The 20751-nt window shown below is 54.5% G+C and overlaps 1 protein-coding gene across 5 annotated transcripts in view; it reads left to right on the plus strand.

The window, feature by feature from the left end:
• The window catches only part of NECTIN1 (nectin cell adhesion molecule 1), a 153732-nt gene that overhangs the window by 63428 nt on the left and 69553 nt on the right, over positions 1-20751 (plus strand). For all 5 annotated transcript variants that reach the window (XM_073320773.1, XM_073320774.1, XM_073320776.1 and 2 more), the window contains exons 3-5: positions 200-502; positions 988-1105; positions 8318-8469. In XM_073320773.1, coding sequence (XP_073176874.1) covers positions 200-502; positions 988-1105; positions 8318-8469 — 573 coding nt within the window. The remainder of the gene's footprint in view (positions 1-199; positions 503-987; positions 1106-8317; positions 8470-20751) is intronic.

Here is a 20751-nt window from a genome sequence, read left to right on the forward strand (position 1 = left end):
CTTGGAGGGCTGGATCCCCAGTGGGTGAGGTTCAGAGTAGCTCTTCTGAGGCTGCAGGAAATTTGCTCGAGCTCTGGATCAGGCCAGGAAAAGCCCAGCCATGGGGCTGTACCACTGGGTGTCCCGGGGGTTGGGAGCCATGGGGATTGGTGGTGATTTTAAAACCTCTTCCTCTCCCTGCTCTGCTGTCTCTTTGTAGCCAAGCCCACCAACCGGATGGAGAGCACCACCCGGCCCCTCGTAGCCAGATCCGGCAAGATGGAAAAGATCTTGGTAGCCACCTGCATGTCCTCCAATGGGAAGCCACCCAGCACCGTCACCTGGGACACCAAGCTCAAAGGGGAGGCGGAGTTCCAGGAGATCAAGAACAGCAACGGCACCATCACGGTGATCAGCCGGTACCGCCTCGTGCCGAGCCGTGAGGCCCACCGGCAGCAGCTCATGTGTGTGGTCAATTACCAGCTGGACCGTTTCACCGACAGCATGACTCTCAATGTGCAGTGTAAGTGAGAGAGCAATGGGGCCAGGCCAGCTGCCAAGGCCTGGTGTCTTGATTGACTATCCCCAGGGCTGGTGCAGGGAGGGGAGGGTCACGAGCTTGCTGCAGGGGTGGAGTCCAGTGCCACATCCTCCCTGGGGTAGAAGAGAACAGTGATCTCTTGGAATAACCACTCGCCCTCCCTCCCTCTCTCACCTACTCCTTCCTTTTGCCCGTTCTTTCTCTCCCTTTCCACCTCTCCCTTCTTCCTGACTTCCTCTCTGCCTTCTCTACTCCTCTCTAATGTTCTCTGTCCCCATCTCTGATCTTCCTCCATTCCCACTGTTCCTCCATCCTTCTTTTCTGTTTTCACTCCCCATCTCTGTTTCCTTATTCCTCCTTTTCCCTTCCTCTCCCATTTCCTTCCCCGCTCCTTTATCCATCTCTCTTTCTTCTCCCCCCCCCCCCCCCCCGGCCCTGTTTCTTGCCATCCCTCTCTTCCCTAACAGATGAGCCAGAAGTCACCATCGAGGGCTTTGACGGCAACTGGTTTTTGAACCGGAAGGATGTGAAACTGACGTGCAAATCCGATGCCAACCCCCCCGCTACCACCTACCAATGGAGGCTGTAAGTACCCCCAAGGCATCCGGCCCTGTAGCAGCGCACACCACTTCCCACAAGAGCCAGGGAGCCCCCTTGGAGAGCTAGAAGCCTCCTACCAACTGGTACTTGGACTCAGTAGGGCCTGGTTGCGGAGCTGTGTATAGAGACACAGGGCCTGGCTCTGCTTTCACTGTGAATCTGGAGTCACTCCATTGCCATCAGAGGGGTTGCACTGGAGTAAAACCTGTGCCCTTGGGAAGAGAAACGGGGCCTCAGGGTCACTAGAGACCGAAACCATCTTTCCACGGGGAGCTCAAGGCGGCAGAGCGATATCTCTACATCTTTGGGGGCAAAATGGGCAGTGTATAGAAATCCTGACTCTGCCAGGATTGAAACTAGCTTTCTATAGGGAACTCAGGCCTGCACCTGTGTGCATACCATACACCAGCTGAGGGGCAGGTCTATAAATCCTGCCTCTCTATGGATTGCCTCTACGTAGTGCTCTGGGACACATATAGAAGAGTCTATCCGTCGGGACTGAAATCAGCTTTCTGGGGGCGGGGGAGGTGTCTTGCTGCCAATTCAGGGGGTCTGGAGTCGTTGCTGTCCAGGACCCTGACCTTTTCAGCTCCCCCTCTCCGCCCATGCCCCATGTGGAGCCTGGCCTGTCAGACGCAGAGCAGCCTGCTTCCTCTGCCAGCCGTGCCTACAGGACAGTCTGCGGGGGTGCGGCTGCAGACCGCGCTGGCGGGGAAGGTGACGGGGGACAGCAGTGCCTTTCCGGGCGGATGGACTCACCGGGCCTGTCAGCTGGGGTGATGCAGATGGGGCTGGGCTTTGGTCTGAGCCCCAGCATGTCTGCCTGGCATGGGCAAAGGTTTCCAGCTCTGCTCACAGCTCTGCTAACAGGCTCTATGGGGGATGGGGTGGGATGGGGAGCTGAAACAGTCACGGTCCTCTCCTTAGGGGACCATGATCCCCTTCCCTCAGGATTGCATCCCCTCCCTGCTTTCTCAGGTTATTCTCCTGCCCACGGCCTCCTCCAGGCCCAGCACTTGCCAAGGGGAAAAGCTTTCAGACCCAGGGGGCCCTGCCATCTCCGATGGAGGGGAACAGGCAGCAGGCAAGGAACTAGCAGCTCCCTCCTCCCTCTCTTGGCCCTGGTTTGCATTAATTACGCAGCATTGCAGGTCAATCTGACAAGGACCCGAGAGCGGGGAGAGCTGGGCTGTGAGGCCCTTTGAGCTGTGGCGGCAGGAGGATCCCTTGATGCACAGGAGAAGAGCAGAAAATGCGGCTGCCCTGCCCTGCTGTGTTCATGGTGGCTGGGGGATTGACCTCAGCACAATGAGCCATGCAAGCTGCACTTGGTAGTGAAGGGCTGCAGGTGAACACGCTCCCCCAGCAAACCCGGGTGTATGGTGCCAGCTGCAGGCTCCGCTGGGGCATGAAGACTCCATCTGCCAACCCCTTTCCAGTGCAGCCCTGCCTCGGAGACGGAGCATAGCTGTGACATGTCCAGATGCACACAGACATGCTCTCCGGGGCCCTAAGAGAAGAGATGCCCTTTGTTGCATGGAGGTCGAGCAGGCAGTGGGACACACGTAACTCCATTGCTTCCCCTCAATCCTGGAGGCTCTAGCTCCATCACTGGACCTGACAGGGTAACCCAGCTGTCACTCCATAACTTCTGAGTGTGAGCTGGACAGACATCCAATAATCCTCCCAACCCTCCTATAAGGAGGATGAGTATTATTCTCCCTGTGCTGCAAGTGGGGAAACTGAGGCACCGCGCGGTATAGTGATTTGCCCAAGCTCACTCAGCGAGTCAGTAGCAGAGCCGGAAAAAGAACCCAGGAGTTCGGTGGTGGTGCGGGGGATTGTCATATGTGCCTATAAGGATTAAAGAGCACAAGTTCTGTTGAGTTTATGCACCTTTGAAAATCTCTCCCTGCAATGAACCTTTGCAACCCTAACCAACCTCCCTTTGGTGCACCCCTCCCCACATTTCAGTCATTAAATGGAAGCAATTCAGCCTCCTCCAGGTTGTCAGCTTTGGGCTGAACGCCCTAAAGGGAAGGAGAAGTGAGCCGGAGCCACTGGGGGCTTAGATGAACATTGACGGAACCTGGAGTGGTTATTTCTTTTTGCATTCACGGAGCTTAAAAACCGATCAAACGTATTCTTTTCTGTTTGGCTGGTGCTTGTCATCGGGAAAGCGGCTCTCAAAATGTCTTTGCAGGGAGCCAGAGTTATTCTCTTTCATGTCGCTACCCGCATCAGGCTGCTTGGCTCACAAGCCTGAAGAGGATTCTTCTGTCACCGCTGCCAAGTCTTCCCCTGTAAACTCCGTGTGGGCTCTTGGCACCTCTTGCACCAGCACCCAGGGCAGCATAGAGAGAGGGTTTCACGCATGACACAGGAGGCTCCAGTGCCCCCGCAGAGTGGCGTTGGCTCCCGGTGGCTCACATCCTTTGGGCAGTAAGGCCAGTTTCCAGGTGTTAAAGGTGGCCCTGTGGGACTGGGACTGGCCAAGAACATAGGAGACCAGGCCTCTGTCCCAGGCTTTGTCTGCCACTTTGGGCAAGTCATGTGATCTCCCATTGCCTCAGTTCCCCCTGTGTAAGATGGAGACAATAATACTCCCTTGGTCTGTTTAAATTATAAGCTCTTCAGGGCTGGGCTGTCCCTTACTATGCATGCATACAGCACCTTGCACAGTGGGGCCCTGATCTCTACGTGGGGCCTCCAGCTGCTGCTGTAACACTAGAGGGAGGCAGACAGCCACGATGTGAGTAAGATAGGGCCATTTTTTCTCAGCCCGGTGAGATTTGCTAGCACAGGCCAGGTGGGAGGGGCAGTTACAGTCGGCAGGGGATGCAGGGCTCCACACACTGTGCCTGCTGTGTGGCCCTCCGCAGGACCACTTCAGGTGTACATCTGGACGAGGAGGCGTATTGGTTGGCAACTGGCATAAGCGCTCCCAACTCCCAGCATGAGGCAGGGCCCTGGAGAATTGTATCCCCTTAGGCCAGGCCTGGAGTTAGCCCTCCGTGGCCATGCCTTTTGTTACAGTTTTAAAATCTAGAAAGAGTAAGTATTTTATTGTCAGTGTGTATCTATGGCCCGCTGGTCCCGAGGGGACCATGGCTCACGACTCAGCCACTAGGGGCACAGCCTCGATGGCTGCAGAAGGAGCTGGGGAGCGGAGAAGGGAGAGACAGAGAGAGGAGGCTACTACGACAAATACCCCTTCGTTTCTGTCCTCACCACTCCCTTCCCAGAGGACCTACTTGTCAGTGAGGACTGTGTATAGGTTAAACTGAGAGGGAGCGAGGAAGGGAGGAAGGGAAGGGAAAGGAGAAGAGAGATGTAGTAAAGAAAGAGGAAGAGGGATAGAAAGGAGAAGAGAGGGATGGGAGGGGAAGAGAGGGGCAGAAGCAGCTGTTTGCTCTTTCTCTCTTTCTTCCTCCTTGCCACAGACTCTGCTTCCCCGTCAGCTCAGGGCTGTCTATTAGCTTGTTCCCCTGGGAGAGACGCAGGCCAAAGGCTGGGTTTAGAGCTCGCTAACTAACTCTGTTGATCCCCAGCAGCCAGGCCCTGGGAGCTGTGTGTGCACGGCAGGAGGGATGGGGATGGTGAGTGATGGGGACAGGGCCACCTCGCAAGCGGAGCAGCAGCGCTGGAGAGAAATTCACTCTGACGTGTCCCCCTCTGCTGCTGATTAACGTAGAACTGATTCCCTGCTCCCATGTCAGAGCCCAGCCGGACAGGCAGAGAGATCGCTCCCCGTGCGTTTCGTTAACCTGCGAGTTGCATTTGCCTGCTTCTGCTCCTGAAGGAGAGGCCGCAAATTATGGGTGGTGACACCGCAGCCCTGCTTGGAATGGCAATCACCTCCTCCCCTTCCCTCGCTTTTGTGCAGCGGAGAGCGGCTGCTGATTCCCTCACTCGCTCGTTACAGTAATCAGCACAGGCTTCCCATTCCCACACCTGACCCTGCAGGGGAGCCGTCATCTCAGGGGGCCCCTTGCCTGGAGACCAGGAGGTGCTTAGACTCGGCCCCACCAGGTTCAAGAAGCCAAGTCTTTCCTTTCATAGCAAGCTGTCCTCCATAGGGCTAGCACTGCTTACTGGCTCTTACCCTCCAAGAACTGCCTTTGGGACCATCACCCTAACAGCAGCACCTGCCGTATGTCACGTCCCAAGCAGTGCACGAACACTGAGCCAGAAATCTTCCCGAGAGCCCTCTGAGCCGTTCTGATCCCTGTTTTACCAGACAGAGCTGGCCGCATGGATGCCAGGTCTCGGGGAATCTGGCTGACCATTTCTGGGACACTTTGCAAATCTGAATTACGTTCTCCATCAGTATCCCCCTATCATTCCCACCCTTTTCTTCCTATCCAACTTGATTAAATTGGAGCGGAAATACCGCCAGCTCGAAGGCAGCCCGTGCCTTGTATTAGGGATAGAAAAGCCTCCCCCCGCTGTAATGCTGCATGCAGTGACTCGAGAGCATGAGTACCAGGCTCAGAACAGCCTGTCCAAAACCAGTACACAAACCCCAAACTGGCTGTGAACACTTGGATTTCACCAACCAAGGATCAAGTGTAAATTCCTCAGGCACGATTACAGCCTGAACACAGAGTCACAGACGGTCTCCTGGGGTACTCTGATCTATCTCGCCACCCAGGTGAGCCTACCTTTATGATAGCTGGTCCCTTTCACCATGAGTAATATTCAGGTGACTCCCAGTCCCAAAGGACCAGTCACTTACCCCCAAGTCAGTTGCACCTTAGAACCCACACCAAAGACAAAGCTTGTAGCCAATCCTATAATAAAACCTTTACAGATTTATAAAATAGGAAAAAAGAGTTATATACAAGGTTAAAGCAGGTGAACATACCCACACAAATGAGTTACAATCTTAAGTTTTAAAAGGCAATGGAAGCTTTTATAATAAGCAAGCTCTTCATGTCCTTTCGGGTTAACCCAGGCTATGCAGCTGGGGATCTCTTGCTTATCCCTAGAAATTCTTGTCCCCCCGAGTCTAAGCAGCACAGAGATACAGTATCTTCTTGTTAGGGTTTTTTTTATTCACCTCCTGCCTTATGCTCTGAGCTGCAAACTCAGCTGATGGGAGAATCCACTTGCATAGCTCCTCTTCATGGGGAGGGGAGGGCAGAACAACCATTGCCTTTTGTCCTCTTTAATGTTGCACACTAGTCCGTCTCGTGTCGATGGACTTTTCCTGTCAGGCAGGACGTAATGCTTTCTGTTGGGGATCAGCACTTCACACTAGTTAATCTCTCTCCTCTCTGGTAATTTACACAGTCACAGAGGCTCACCATACAAACACTCAAATACTACCTTACAGTATGGGATACAGAATGTATAAGTGAGACTAATGCATGCAGCAGCTCACAAGCATTCAGTAAAGTCTAAACTGTAAACATATTCTTATAACTCTAATACCCATGTTAACAAGACTAACACACAGAGGGGCCAGACCAATTCCTCCCATGTGTTTGTCAGTGTTCCGATGAGACACAGGGACCTTGGCATGAGCTGGCACCTGGTTTGCCAGCCTCACACCCACCAGCTATGCTGGCAGATGTGTTTATTTCTTAATTGGGATCTTTGCTGTTGTATTGCAAACCCAGTCTCACTGGGTCTCAGCCCCACAGCTAGGTTTGGAATTAGACCACATTGAATTAGCCCAGCCCTGGTTTTAACAGATGTGGAAAACTGAGGCATCGAAACGTTAACATCCTGCCAGAGAGTCTGCATTAGGATTCAGACTTTGGGAGCCAGGGCACAAACCTCTCTTTGAGCTGCTTTAGCAGAATCCCCAGATAGTACTTGAAAGACTGGGAATAGGCAACAAAAAAAGAAGTTACTAAGTAGGCACATCTGATCAGGGATCAGCTGATTCCCCTATAAAAAGCCAAAGGAAGCTGCAGAAAGGGGATTCTCAGAGAGCTCTAGCAGAAGTATGGAGGCTGCTGGGACTTGGGGAGCAAGGTACAGGCAGGCAAGGCATGGGAGTGAGCTGATAAGAGGCTAAATGGATGGATTTGAGAACTTTATTTTGGATGCTGCTAATTGAATAAACCAGAATTTGAGAAGGTCTGTGAATGGGCAAAAGGGGGATGCTTAAGTAGAAGGTGGGAACCCTGCATTGTGGGCCTGGTCAGTTGTGCAGTGCTCCACATTGTGGGGCTGGAGGAGATGGAAACGACTGTCCTGCCAAGCTCCACAGGAATCAGCTGACACCATGGAGTAGTTCTCTATCTGTTCCATGGGGATAATAGCACTTCCCTGCCTCCTGGGCTTGTGAGGGGTGTCAGGGTGACTGGCCCCTTTAAGAGGGAGGGGGATCCAGTGCACCAGGGGTGTATTACCTGCCTGGCTTCTATTCCCCTCTCCCTGAGGCCCAGGTGGGCAGCAAGAAATCAGTCGCAGGTGCACTGGGCCCGGCTCCCTCTTAAAGGGACTGGTCACCCATGAGGATACATGTATTAAAGATTGGGGCATTTGGGTATTCCTGTAATGTAGAGAGGAGTCTGAGATAAAATGATAAACCTAACCACACCCACCCTCAAACCTAGCCACTCCCCCATCCCCAAATCTGCACCTATTTCCAGAACCACACTGGAAACTGATCCGTTTTAAGGCTCTGAAATATTTTGCTGGTTTTCCCCCCCCTTCTGGTGCCGGGCTGGAACTGGGAGTGCCGCAAATAAGGATGTTCTAGAAAGATTTGCAGATCCAAGAGGTTTGTCTCTGACAGCTCAGCAACCAGGTGGTCAGATCCAGCAATAACATACCCAGGTATAGCTCCATTGACTCCTGATTTCTGCCAGTCTGATCCAAAGCCCATTGAAGTCAATGCGAGTCATCCAGCTAACTCCCTTGAGCTTGGGATGGAGCCCTAGGTGAGATGGGAATCCATGCTCCAAGCAGGTCAGGGGTCAGGTGGTAGTGACAGAGAAGGGTAACTCAAGCCCGTTTGCAGATGAAGAGAGGTAGACACCCGAAGGTGTTGGAAGGGAGTTGGTGAAACAAGGACCTGATCCCCATCCTGCTCACACCAGTGGCTCTGTTGAAGTCAGTGGAGTTATCTAGGCATTCGTGAGTGCACCAGCCTTGCCTGAGCATTGCCCATTGCCACACCGTGAGACCCCAAAAGAACCATCTCTGGGAACCAACCCCAATGCTATTCCCCCCCTGTAGGCTGAACGGCTCACTGCCCGAGAACGTAGAAGTCCAGAACAACACCCTCTTCTTCAAAGGGCCCGTCTCCTACAGCCTGGCAGGGACGTACATCTGTGAGGCCACCAACACCATCGGCACGCGGTCGGGGCTTGTGGAAGTCAATGTCACAGGTAGGAAAAACTCAGCCTATCCAGGAAGGGGCAGACTGGGGGGGGTCTCTTCTGTCAATTCTCCTGGAGCTGGACTCTCTCTTGGGGTCTAACCGATAAAGCAAACAGGATCTCTGCTCTGCCCCTGCCCTCACGGGGTTTGTTTTCTGTGTGATGTGGGCTTGGATTTCATTTCATGTTTTCTCGGTCTCGCTTCCTTTTATACGCTGCGGCTTGTTTGATCTCACTGCTCTTTGTTTTCCTTTCGGCTTCTGATTCAAAGCGAGAGTTAAAGCTGGGATGTGTGGCGAGAAGTACTGAAGGAGAGGCTTCCGGGGTGGGGGGGGGAAGGAGGAGTGGCTCCCAACAAGGCAGTGGTCCGACATCTGTGGGCGACTCTTTGTGTCCCGTGCTTGTCAGTTTGAAGTGACTCAGCAGTTTTTCCAGTTGTGCTCCTTCCCTTCCAGCGCTGCTGCTCTGTACAGCCGTTAACCCTACCATCGCGCACAAGGCTGAGGAGACAAGCTGTAGGGAGATGGGCCACTTTCTCTAGGCTCCAGGAGGGAGTGACATCAGAGGGCCAGGAGTGAAGATGGTGATGTCGTAGGGTGCCATATGAGAAATCAGGCTAGCCACTGAGAGAGGAAGTGGCATCTGGAGGTGTTGGGTTAACATCCAGAGAGGAGGTGACATCAGGAGGCGTCCTGATGACGTCAAAGGGAGGGAATGGCATCATGTGGCGGTAGATTAATGAGGGAGGAGAAATGACATCAGAAGTTGTTGGTCTGACATCAGGGAGAAGTAACCTCTGGCAGTGACAGGCGAATGGCAGAGAAAGGAAGTGTCATCATACAGCACTGAGCTAAGGGCCCGTGCGGTAGGCAGAGCATCTGCTTGCTCTCGGGTCTTGGTGGAGATGGCAAGGAGTGGCTGGCTGACGAAGCAGCCCTGAGGGCCTGGGGTACATTGCGCTGCTGACGGTGTGTGGTTGGGCTTGTGACATGTGTTCTGCTGGTGGGCGATCTCCCTCTCGGATCAGCTCAGTCCATGGTGGTTATAAAAAGACAAATGACCCAGTGTTGTTCCCAGCATCTGTGAGGAGACCATGTGCCACCCGGTGCCCTGGAGACAAACCTGCTTAGCTACCAGGATGAGAAGCATGGTATGAACATCTAGATAGGCAGAGCCAAGCCTGATCTCACTCAGCTGGCTTAATACAATGGCTGGAGGCCTCTTGCCCTGGGGATGACCTTTTCCACCATGCAGGGGAGCTCTGACGTTTTCCCCACGCGTTGGCCAGGCTGCAACGCTGCTGGGATAGAGAGAATGGGGAGAGTATACCATACCATGCTACAGCCAACCCAAGATGCCCAGCACTCTAAGCCCTGGGCTTAGCAGGGCACTAGTTCTGCCACCATGTGCCATAGCTGGCCAGCTGTTTGGTCTCCTGGCTTGCCTGGTTCCGATCTCCACTGGGGAATTTCCAGGCAGCATAAAACCCTATCCGAGGAACTGCTGCCAACTGGCCATGCAGAAAGAGGCAGAGGACTGATTTGCAGAGGGCTACTTCTCAGGCTGCCCTATGACAGGGGGCATGGGAAACTTGTGTCCAGTCCCTGAGGCACGCATGGGTCCCTGGTGGGGGTGGGAGGGGAGACAAGCTCCTGGGGCCAAGGCGGCTGCTGTCAGGCAGGTTGGGGAATCATTGCGCTGTTTCCTTTCTCTAAATCTGACCAAAGGCCCAAGCACTCCCATACTGTTCCCTCCAAGGCACATGGCTAATGAGACGCTCCGCAGACTGTGGGGGCTTCCAGGGCATGGGATGTTCAGAGCACAAGTGGAGAGCAGGGACGGGGCCTCCTGCACTTGCTGGGCCAGACAAGGGGCTGAGTGGAGTCAGGACACTGGGGTCCCATTCTCAGAGCTGCCACAGACTCCTTGTGTGACCGTGGGCACTTATGGGCAGATTGTCAGCAGGTGCCACTGTCCGAGCACAGAGCTGGGAGCCCCAAGGGCACAGGGTTCTGGTTCCCGCCCTGCCAGCCTCTGGCGAGGTGGCTCAAATCATTCTCAAAAGCGGGCCACTCTTTCCAGATGCCTCATTCTTCGGGGAGGTGCCCGACTTGAGACATCTCAGGCCTGATTCTCAGAGGTGCTGAGCACCCCTCGCTTCCATAGATGCCCATTGCAGCTTGTGGGTGCTCAGCAGCTCTGAGAATTGGTCCCAGGGTGCCTCAAACGGAAATCAGTGATAATGTTGGTCTGGGCATCCCCAGTGCCTCAGCTTCCCCCGCCTAGCACGTGGGGACAATCACGTTTACTTTCCCTTGTGAAGCGTGTGGAGGTCTGTGGATGAAACAAGCTGTTGAGATGCTACGTATCATTCGTTAATTGCTGTTGGGGTGAACCTGTGGTCCAAACCGTTTACCTTGCGTCCTTATCAATTGAGCCGGGACTGGTTTCTGTTTTCCTTCATGGAATACTTTGCTGGTAAAAGGAGTTGGCATGGCAGCCTGAGCAACTGGGGACCTCTGCCTATAGACTAGATATAGCCTGCAGCAGTGGGGCAAGTAGCCCTGACTCAACATTGATGCGGGATCGTGTCTAGGGGCTGGAGAGATGAGCATCTCCGAGATCCATTCAGCCACTGGCCTTGTTGCAGGAGTACCAACAAGAGGGCTGATCAATGCCAGCCACTGTGTTCCTTTGACAACGTGGGCAACTGCCCTCTAGAAAGCACAGCTTATTTCATGTAGTCCCGAAAGCCCTCAAATGGTAATGACCAGTGCTCTGGGCTAGACCGGAAGGTGGAAAGCTCCCTATTCCCAGTGCAGGAGAGTAGATTCACAGCGCACGCAAGGGAAGGGTTTGGGGGAGACAGGGTTTCTTCATAGTGTTTCATTCTAATCTCAGATTTCTCTGTCTCTCAACCATTACTGTGTTGCAGTCAAAATATGCCCCAAGATGTCCGTTGCTGTGAGGCCTGTAATAGCAAGGCCCTGTTTCTGCTCCCATGTCTCTCAGCTGGCCATGCACAATTGCAGAGCCATGTACAATGACAGACACACATCTGCCTATCAAAGGGGCTTCCGCTGCCGCCCATCATCACACCGTACCCAGGTACCCTTCCACATGAAATCCCCAGCAATAGTGAAGTCTCTCGTGGATTTCCTGGTGTCTCTGGCACATCTCCCGTTTCAGAGTTGGCTAGGGTGTGGGGTTCATTGGGCAGATGGTGGCAGGGTTGTGAGTGTGGTTCTTCTAAGGCCTCACACTCTGGGGGAACCACAAACCCATGGGAGTTAGGCGCCCACTCTCACTGACTTCCAGTGGGAGTTGGGTGCCTAAGTGCTCTTTGTGCCTTGGTGGATGGGCCCTCAGCCCATGGAGTGAGCCATCCGGAGGGAATGGAGAACAGAGCATAGGAGGGGAGGGGGCATGTGTCGAGCAAGGGGAAGCAGAAATGGGCATAGCAGGAAAAGCTTCGGGGAATTGCTGTTTACCAGGCAGATGGGGCCCAGGGGATGATTAGCACCGAGGGCAGGGGAAAGCCATGGTTAAAATCAGTCTTTGGAGGGCGTTGGGGTAGGGCAGCATCCATGGTGAGGTGACCAGCTGTGGCAGCGATGGGCGGGGGAAGCGCATGCACTGGAGGAGGCTGCGTTTGAGCCGATTAGCAGCTGACTCATTAGGCCCAGGATACGCAAAGTAATACCCTTTTAATAATTCATGGGATCTGAATATGTTTATCCAGCTCTCCTCAAGGGCTGATTAGGTCAGCGCTGGAGAGGGCTCAGCCGGCCTCGCTCGGCTATTACAGGTACATTTGTTTGGGGCTTGCAGGCAATTTAGGGATTGTCAGCGGACCACAAAGCCTCTTTCAAGAGCCGTGCGCAATAAATGGTGCTCAGTCGAGTGAGCAGCTAGCCTTGGGTAAAATAGAGAGGAGTCCAGTGTGGAGCCAACCCACCCCAGCTCTCGCCTCCCTCACACACGTGCCTGTCCCCCTCTCCTGCCATCACGCCCACCTGCTATTTGCCCACTCCAGACGTGAACAAGGAGGGGAATCGCCTGGCTAGTTTGGTCTCCCTCCTGAGCCAACCGGTGATTTGTTCTGGGGAAAGGCTGAAAGCTGCTATTAGAGTTATAGCACATTAAAAAGATTGATAAGTGGAAATTTAATATTTTATTCCTGCAATCTGTTCACGTAATAGCTTCTCCTGCCGTGCAGGACGTTTGTCGGCTGAGGCAAATCCATGTAGTGAGGCATGTAACTATTTATTACAGCTGGTTGTGGGAAATAATAAGGGACTCTTATTATAGACTCACTGTCTGCACATGTGTCCCTGCATGTCTAAGTGGGCTCTAGGGCAAGCAAGCCTCCCTGCAGGGGAGCATGCTCCATCATGCATGCACGTGCAGGCCTGGCTGTATGCACACGCTCACGTGCACCGGGGCTCAAAGGCACGTTTGTGTACAGTCAGGCAGATGCAGATTTGGGTACAATTGCAGATTCATGAGCAGTGGTGCACATGCGTCTCCGTATGATTGTGCCTTCAGACAGCCAGGCACAATTGCACATCCATGTAGAGTCACACACGTGCCCACCCATTTGGCCACACATGCATACACACGCACATGCTCGGACACGCTCATACATAATCACCGGCATGTGTGCACAAATGCACCAACCTGCGTCCACAAACATCCCTGCATGCAGAAGTGCACAAACCTGCCTATGCACGTGGGGACACTGTCGTCCCTGTGTGCCCATCTTCAGAGCCACGCAGCCTGTGCACATGGATCCTGGGGCTAGTGCATGCACATGGTGTGACGTGCAAGGGCAGACAACTCCCTGCGCCCACCCACCTGCACATTCATGCAGAGGGCATGCACACTCCTGTTGGAAATGGCAGGGAGGGACCTGAAGAGATGTGGTGGAGAAGGAGGCCTAAAATCCTCTCTGAACCCAGCTTACTGGCAGCTGCATTTCGCAGATGCTCAAAGGAGAAGCAGTGGTGGTTCAGGCTCGGCTCGGCGTTTGGTCCAGAAGGTCTCAGCTGGGCTCAGCATCTGCATGCAGGATGTGTTGCTCTGCACGTGGTCTGGCAGCGTGTGGATATCTGTAGCAGTGCGTCTCGCTGCCCCCTACGGGGCTGGGGCTGGAGCAACGCAGCTGCAGGAGAGGAGTGGGTCTGTGTGTCGGGCTGGGCGGAGGGGAAGCAGGAGACCATGTGTATTGGCCTCGTTCAGCACAGGCACAGGGTGAGAGACCTCATTAAAACAAACCTTGCGCAGGCCTGTGAGCTCTGGGCACGCTTAAGCAGAGCTAGTGGAGATTAGCAGAGCACTGGGAGAGCCTGGCCACCCTCTCCCCCTGTCTCTTTCTCCTGCGCTCCCCATGCCACTCTCCCTGGAGGATCCCTCCTTGGCCCAGCTCCGGCCAAGGCTGCTGTGGTTCCCTACGGAGGAGCTCGTGAAGTGGCCCTAAGGAAGCATGGCCAGGCCACGTACTCGGCACGTGCATGGCCCGCGAAGGTTAAAGAGGATGGGGTGGGAGGTGGTGATGCTGAGAGGGGACAGGGATGAAAGAGGATGGGGACCCCGAGGGGAAGAGGGGGAAAGGCAAGAGACGGGACCAAGCTTCAGAGGGGTCCTCAGCTATGGCCAGGGCAGATTTAAAACCTGCCCAGGTGCCCCTGTGCTGGGTCAGTCCAGCTGCTCCACCACAGGAGGACCCGGCAGGGCAATTCTGTTCTCTGCAGGAAGGAAGAGGCCTGGGAAGGGGAGACAGGTTCCCCAAGCAGCTCCCTCGGGGTCTGTATGTGAGGGCCCCTCCCTAGAGGGCAGAGCCAGCTGCCCAGCGGGAAGCAGTGCGAGGCAGGGAGCCAGGAGAGCATGGGGACGTCGCTATCGCTTTTGACTTTCTGTGGAAGGAGCTCAGATGCCAGAGTGAAGGGCAGCAGGATAAAATGGGCAGGTGGATGGAGAAAGGAAGTGTCCCCTGCTCCACCACCCCCTCCCTATGTGACCCTCAGCAAATGGATTCCTTGAACATCTTCCAAAACTGCCTCAGGCCTGACTTCCCGAGATGCGGCACACCCGCCAATCCCGCTGGTTGCAAAGGAGGTTGTGGGTGCTCAGCATCTCTGAAAACCCAACCCCCGGGGGTCTCAAGTTGGAGGCCTCCAAAACCAATGGCCCCTCTGGAGAACGTCTATCTCGTCCTTCTCCATGGGGTGGGGGGAAATGGGCACCTCCGTGAGGGGCTCTGTGAGTGCCAGAGGAAGGGATGTGCTCCAGACAGGTGAAGCTCGCGTGCCCAGTGTTAACTCCACACCCCTGCCTACGGGGGTCTCAGGCCATCTCGCAGTGGCTACCCAGCACGTTGTGGGTTTTCCTCTTCTTTCCTATCACTGATTGAATTTCGCCCTGCCCTGCTGCTTGTGCCCAGCGGATTCATGCCCCTGGTAGATCGGCACTCCTGTGCATCCCTGAGACGTACCCCCAGCCCCTATCGATTTGTAAGCGGCTGGTGGCATTTGATAAACGTGCCGTTCTGCCATTGGCTCCTGGCCTCTCCTCTGCGGTGAGAGGGGCCGTGGCTCAGCAAGACAGGCGGGAGGGGAGCAAGTGGAGAGGAGAGGGGTGCCTTGTTTGCTCTGCTGTGTGGAGAGTTATTTACTCACCCGCCGTGATCTCATCCCAGCAAGGTCACTGCAAACAGCCTGTGGGACTTGGCTATGCTCCGCACCAACCGAGCCCAGGCCCTGTGTGCAGCTGAGAGAGGCCTTTCCGGCAAGGATTTCACTGCCGCTGAGGAGCTTGGGGGCTGCCAGTAGGTGCACCCAGAGCTTGTGGGCTGCATGGTGTATCGCGCTCATCCGTGCAAACCCCTTGGGGTTCCGAACCCAGGGCAGCGGGTTAAAGGGGGCTCAGAACTGGGGGACTTTGTGGTGTAACCTGGCCGCTGGATTCTCTGCCAGAGACCTGCTGGGGGGGTAGTCTTTGACTGACAAGCAGTAGGTGACCTGACACTGAGATCGGAACCTAAGAGACGTTTGGCATCTGTCCTAAAAGCCGTCACAATCTGAAATGCCAGCAGCAGCTGCTGGACTCCTGGATTAGCTTCCAGGGGTGGTTTCCCTTCCCACCCCTGCGCTCCCCTCCAGCACAAAGAGCAGGGAATGATGGAAGGGGGGGGGCAGATCTTCCACTGGGATAAAGCAGCATTAAAGGCTGTGGGTCCTCACTGATTTACACCAGCTGAGGATCTGCCTTGTATTTTCTAAATAGCTACCACGACTGGCTTCATCTCCCTTCCCAGCTCTGTGCTGCTCTGCTGAGATCCTATTGTCAGCAGCCACAGGGTATGTGGGTGGATGTTCCACTGTGAATGGGCAGGGGCAGGCCCAGTTTTCTGGAGAGAATAAGAATTTCTAAAATCAAAGCCCTTTACAGAGGGTCTGGACTAGAATGCACTGATCCACCTGGACCCGATGGGGGTATCCCAGATTGGGGTCCAAGCTCAGAATTTCCCAGTGCACATAGTGAAATCTCAGGGGATTCTGGCCTAGGATGACATATCATCTGAGTGGTTTTTGTTTTGGTTTGCCACTCAGGGACAGAAATCTCATGGGAACAGCTCACCAGATCTGGGCTCTATCCAACCCTAAACCTGACTGAGCTCAAATCCCCAAACCTCAGCTGAAACCCAATCCAGATCCCAGGCCAAATGGGACATCTCCTTGGGACGTGCCTGGAGCAAATAAGAACCAAACTCAACCATAGGAAAACTCATCCAAACTCTAACCAAAACATTTTTGTTATAAAAAATCCTTTCCCCCCGCTCCTGACACACACACGCTTTCAGTACAGCCAGCCAACACTTTTGGAAATTTGGACTACATTTTTTCATGAAAATAGGTCACATTTTTCCACTGGGTCTAACTTTTTTTTTTTTCCTTTTTAAAGCATGATTGTCTCTGTGCTTGCGGAGTCCCGCTGGAAGCTGCCAACCCCCAGAAGGCAGCCAGCTCTTGCAGTATTCTCAGCCTTCAGCAGGAGCCGGGGGTAGCAGGAATCTCATGCGTTTCATTGACCCTGCCAGTTTCCCAGCCTGGTTTTGCAGACCCCAGTGGTTTGTTAGGCTTAACAGCTGAACTTTATCCAAACAGAACGACCAGGATATTGAAGACCTGCCAGTTGCTAGGAAAACATTCACTGATCTCCAACCCCTTGCCTGGCATCTGGTGTCATTATTTACTCCTCTTGTGCAAAGCTAATGCACAGCGGGTGTGAAATGCTCCCAAACCAGAGTGCTCTACCAACTCCTTTCACTCCCGTTTTGCACAGGTCTAAATGACAATGCAACGTGCCAAGCAGTGGGAGGCAGGGGTGGCTAGATTTATCTCCGTCCGTTTCCTCAGGGATCAGCTTGGCCAGAGACTTCACTCAGGATCTGCTTCTCCTTTGTCATGCTTTCTGGTGGGTTTTTTTCTTAAAGCCCCAGAACCTGGAGTCGCGTGATTGCTTGAGAATCTTGACTTTTATTTTAGAAATGGAGCAAGTTTCTAGTCTGTGTGGTTGCAGAGAAAGGCTTGGACAGGTGAATCCTAAAGTCTGAAAGACCAGAAGGAGGAAAAAACAGAGCCCGGAGAGTTGTGTTTTGTTTTAAATCTCATGATTGGCTTGAAAAAGATCCTGATTGTCAGGCGCCTTGCTCCTGATATGGGGAAGCCTGGGACTGGCAATGCTGTTAAGGCCTCAGTGGGGTTACTCCTGATCTCCCCCAGGGTGGCAGCCCTCAGAGCCATTCATTCCCATGCACTTTCCAGCTGTGAGTCAGCAACAGGTGAAACCCACCATGAGATGTCTGGCTCCCCCCACCCTGGATCAGAGGAAACGTGCTCCAGTCTGACTATCCAGCCAAGCCTTTCCAAGAGGGGAAGAAAGTGCCCCAAAGGCCAGAGCTCCTTGCAGATGAGGCCGGATTGTCCTTTTCTTTGGAGGGATCAAAGGGAAGCTGTGGGCTTGGCTTCATTCCAGGGCGAAACCCAGAGCGACCCCTCATCTCTCTCTCTCTCTCTGCTCCCAGCTGCTGCCCCAAGAGGCCTGGCTCTTGGCATGGGGACAGGAAGCCCTGGCTCAATGCAACAGCTGGCAGAGCGCAGGAGGGGGAGAGAGGGGAGATAGTATTGCTCCTTTAATTCCTACGCATACAGCGCTCTCTGTTTTACTGGGGCTGGGGGGAGGAAGGGGGAGGAAGAATGTGTTACACTGTAGTAAAAGCTCAACCTATCCCTCCCCCCATCTCCCATTTCTCCACTGCTCCCCTTTCCACAGTAGCTTTAATGCTCTCCAGACTCTTCCTAATGGATTTTTCACATGGGGCCCAGCATGCTCAGCTCCGGGCAGTGGGATTGTGTCAGTTTCCAGGACCCTCATGGGCACCAGGGGGGAGAGACAGGCCATAGGATTCCACAAGCACCCAGGGCTGTCATTTGGTCCGTTTCATCCTGCCTGTGGAACTCAGGATTGTTCAACAGCCAGTACTCAGAGCCAGATCCTCAGCTGGTGTGAATCAGCGTCGCTCCATTACCCACAACAGATCTATCAACGGCAATGGATCCACGCCAAGTAACTCCAGCAGAGGATCCGGCCCATCCTAAGTCATTATTTAGCTTCAGAGTTGAACGGTGGGGCAGAGGAGGGAGACGAGGTGCTGGGGCTGATGCCTAACTCCCAGCCTCGCTCTCCCAGCTGCTGCCAGGCGTGCCCAAGAAACGCCCAGGTAACCGCCACTGTGTGAGCCCAGCTCCCACGTGATTACAGGCAACGCTGACAGCAGGCAGGTGCAGCAGCCCCGGTGGGATGAGGGGGCAGGGGATTGTTTGCACTGAGCGCTTGGTGATAAAGCAGGGTGTGGCTGGGCAGCGTGGCTCTTGGAGAGGAGAGGGAGAGGAGCTGGCTTACCAGGAAAGAGCCCTGCTCTGGGTAGGATTGAAGGCTGAGGTGGGCTGGCTGACGCCTTAACCCCGCTGCTGTTCGAAGAGACTTGGTGCTGGGAGTTCAAATGGAGTAGGTCTAAAGAAGTCTGAGGCCAAGCTGCCCTGCCCAGCCCCATCCCTTCAGTCCTGAGCCCGTTTGGCAAGGCAAGAACTGGTAGGAGGAAAGCGAGCAGCGAGGAGCAAGGTCTAGGGTCATGGCAGGGCCTGAGAGTCGGCACTTGGCAGTTCTGTTCCTGGCTTTGCCTGTCGGCTTGCCACATCCCTGCTCTGTGCCTCAGTTTCCCTGTCTGTCAGTGGGGATAATCCCCTTTCCCAGCCTTTTGGAAAGTGCTCCAAGCCCCTGACAGGGAATGGGTGATCCAAGGGATCTCTGTGCTCTAGATCTGCCTGCAAGTCACAGCCCTGATGTGGAAATAAAGACCAGGACTTTCATCCCACCCTGCCACATCTCTCCTTCATCTGCTGGGCCAGGGCCAGGGCCCTGCCAGCCTTACTCTCCCCTTGGTCTCACCCTGCCGAGCACGTGGGGGTGCACCCAGAGGCTGGTGGTGATGGGCAGTGTGGGGTACCGCCTGCTATGGCGTCAGCATGCTGCTACCACCAGCTGGGGACAGTCATGAGTTTGCAGGTCTCTGCTGAGCAAAGGCACTAAGGGGTGCAAGAGGCCGTGTTTGGGGCAGCTGTCCCTGGGAACCCCCAGTCGCCCTGCTTGGCAAGAGTAGGGGCTGCTGGGTCACTCCTGGGATCCGTGGGGATTCGCTTCTCTCTTGTGCAGCGAACCCTGGTGGGAGGGGTGCAAATGAGAGAGACAGAGAGAGAGAGAGATGCTGCAATGATTGCAGGGAACTGGTCACTAGCCCTGCTCCCCTCCAATCCGCTGGAGGACAGAAGTGGTCTCTCCCGCCACCCAGTGGCAGTGCCGGGAACGGCCTCATTCTTGGCTTCCCAATGAGCCCTGGCCCCCTCTCTGCTGTGTCACTGTGTTTCCTTCTCTTGATCTGCCCTGCCACTCTGCAATCCCCCTTCTCTCCTCTCTTTCTCTCTGTCCCTTCCCTTCTCCATATCCTCCCCATTTCTCTTGCTCTCCCTGGTTGACAAGCGGCAGGTGAAATTTCAGTGCTGCCCACGGTGCAGGAGCCCCCCTTTCCCTGCTGATTTGCAGTCATTCCTGGTTTTGCATTAGAACTGGCTTTGCGGGGGGGACGGGGACAGGGCTTTAGTTTGAGTGAAATCATTTCCTCCATGCGCAAGGTGTGAAATGCGACACTTTGACAAGTTAGTTTTCCCATCCAAAGCGTTGGGGTGGGGAGGGGGGTTGATGAAACGTGACATCTGGGGATGGGAGAAGAGGAACCGAACATTAGGAGATCTTGTGGGTTGGGGTGGGGGGTTTAAGGAGAATCATCCCATTTCCTGCCTTTGAATCATGGGGCTAACAAGACCGTTGGCGAGGAGACAGGAGCCAAACTCCCCTTCCCTGCTCGACACAGAACCACGGCGTCTCCCTTTGGATTTACCCCCTGGAGCCAAGAGGAGGGAGGAATCTGTACAACCCCAGAGACTTCCCCACCTCCTCATGTGGTACCAGTCCCCAGCTGACTTCCATGGGCAGCTCCAGGGGGAGAACTGAGCTCCCGTTTTCCACCAGCTGCTTGGGCCTGAAAAGACCTTATGACATCTCTGAGCAGAAGAGAGAGGCACCAATTCTGAACTGCAGCCAAGCTGAGTTTAGGGCTGGGGGGGAAAGATCCAGCCCCCAGGTTCTGGCATTGGCTGGCAACCAGTCTGGTCAACTAGCATCAGCTAGAGCAGCTGGAGGGCTGCTCTGTCTTGTACTCAGCTGTAGTAGCCCTCTAAGGAGCCATCCCTGCCTCTGGGAATGGTCCGAGATCAGCAGCATTCCAGCTACACCCATGTGCCAGAAGCTGTGAGGGGAGAAAAGGCTGGCGTAGAGAATCACACCAGCTTTATACCCCCTCAAGATTCGCCAGAGTTGGGGTTACTCCCAGGGACTGGCCCCCCCCAGCTCAATGGGGCCACGGCAGAGGCTAGAAGTGGGACGGCTGAGCGTGCGTGCGTGTGAGAGAGAGAGGCTGAGCCATCAGCAGCTAGCATTATCCAGTTTCCATTAGGGATAGATGTCACATTTTTAGCAGTTGAGAGAAGAGAGGTTTTTAGTTTCGTCTGACTGGCTTTTCTGGACACACACACAGACACAGAGGCCTTCTAAACTGGCCGCCTTTTAATGTAGCTTGTCCATTTTTCCTCTGTCTTGCGCTGGAAGGAGCAAATC

This window comes from Lepidochelys kempii, chromosome 22 (assembly GCF_965140265.1).
Source record: "Lepidochelys kempii isolate rLepKem1 chromosome 22, rLepKem1.hap2, whole genome shotgun sequence".
Lineage (NCBI taxonomy): Eukaryota > Metazoa > Chordata > Testudines > Cheloniidae > Lepidochelys > Lepidochelys kempii.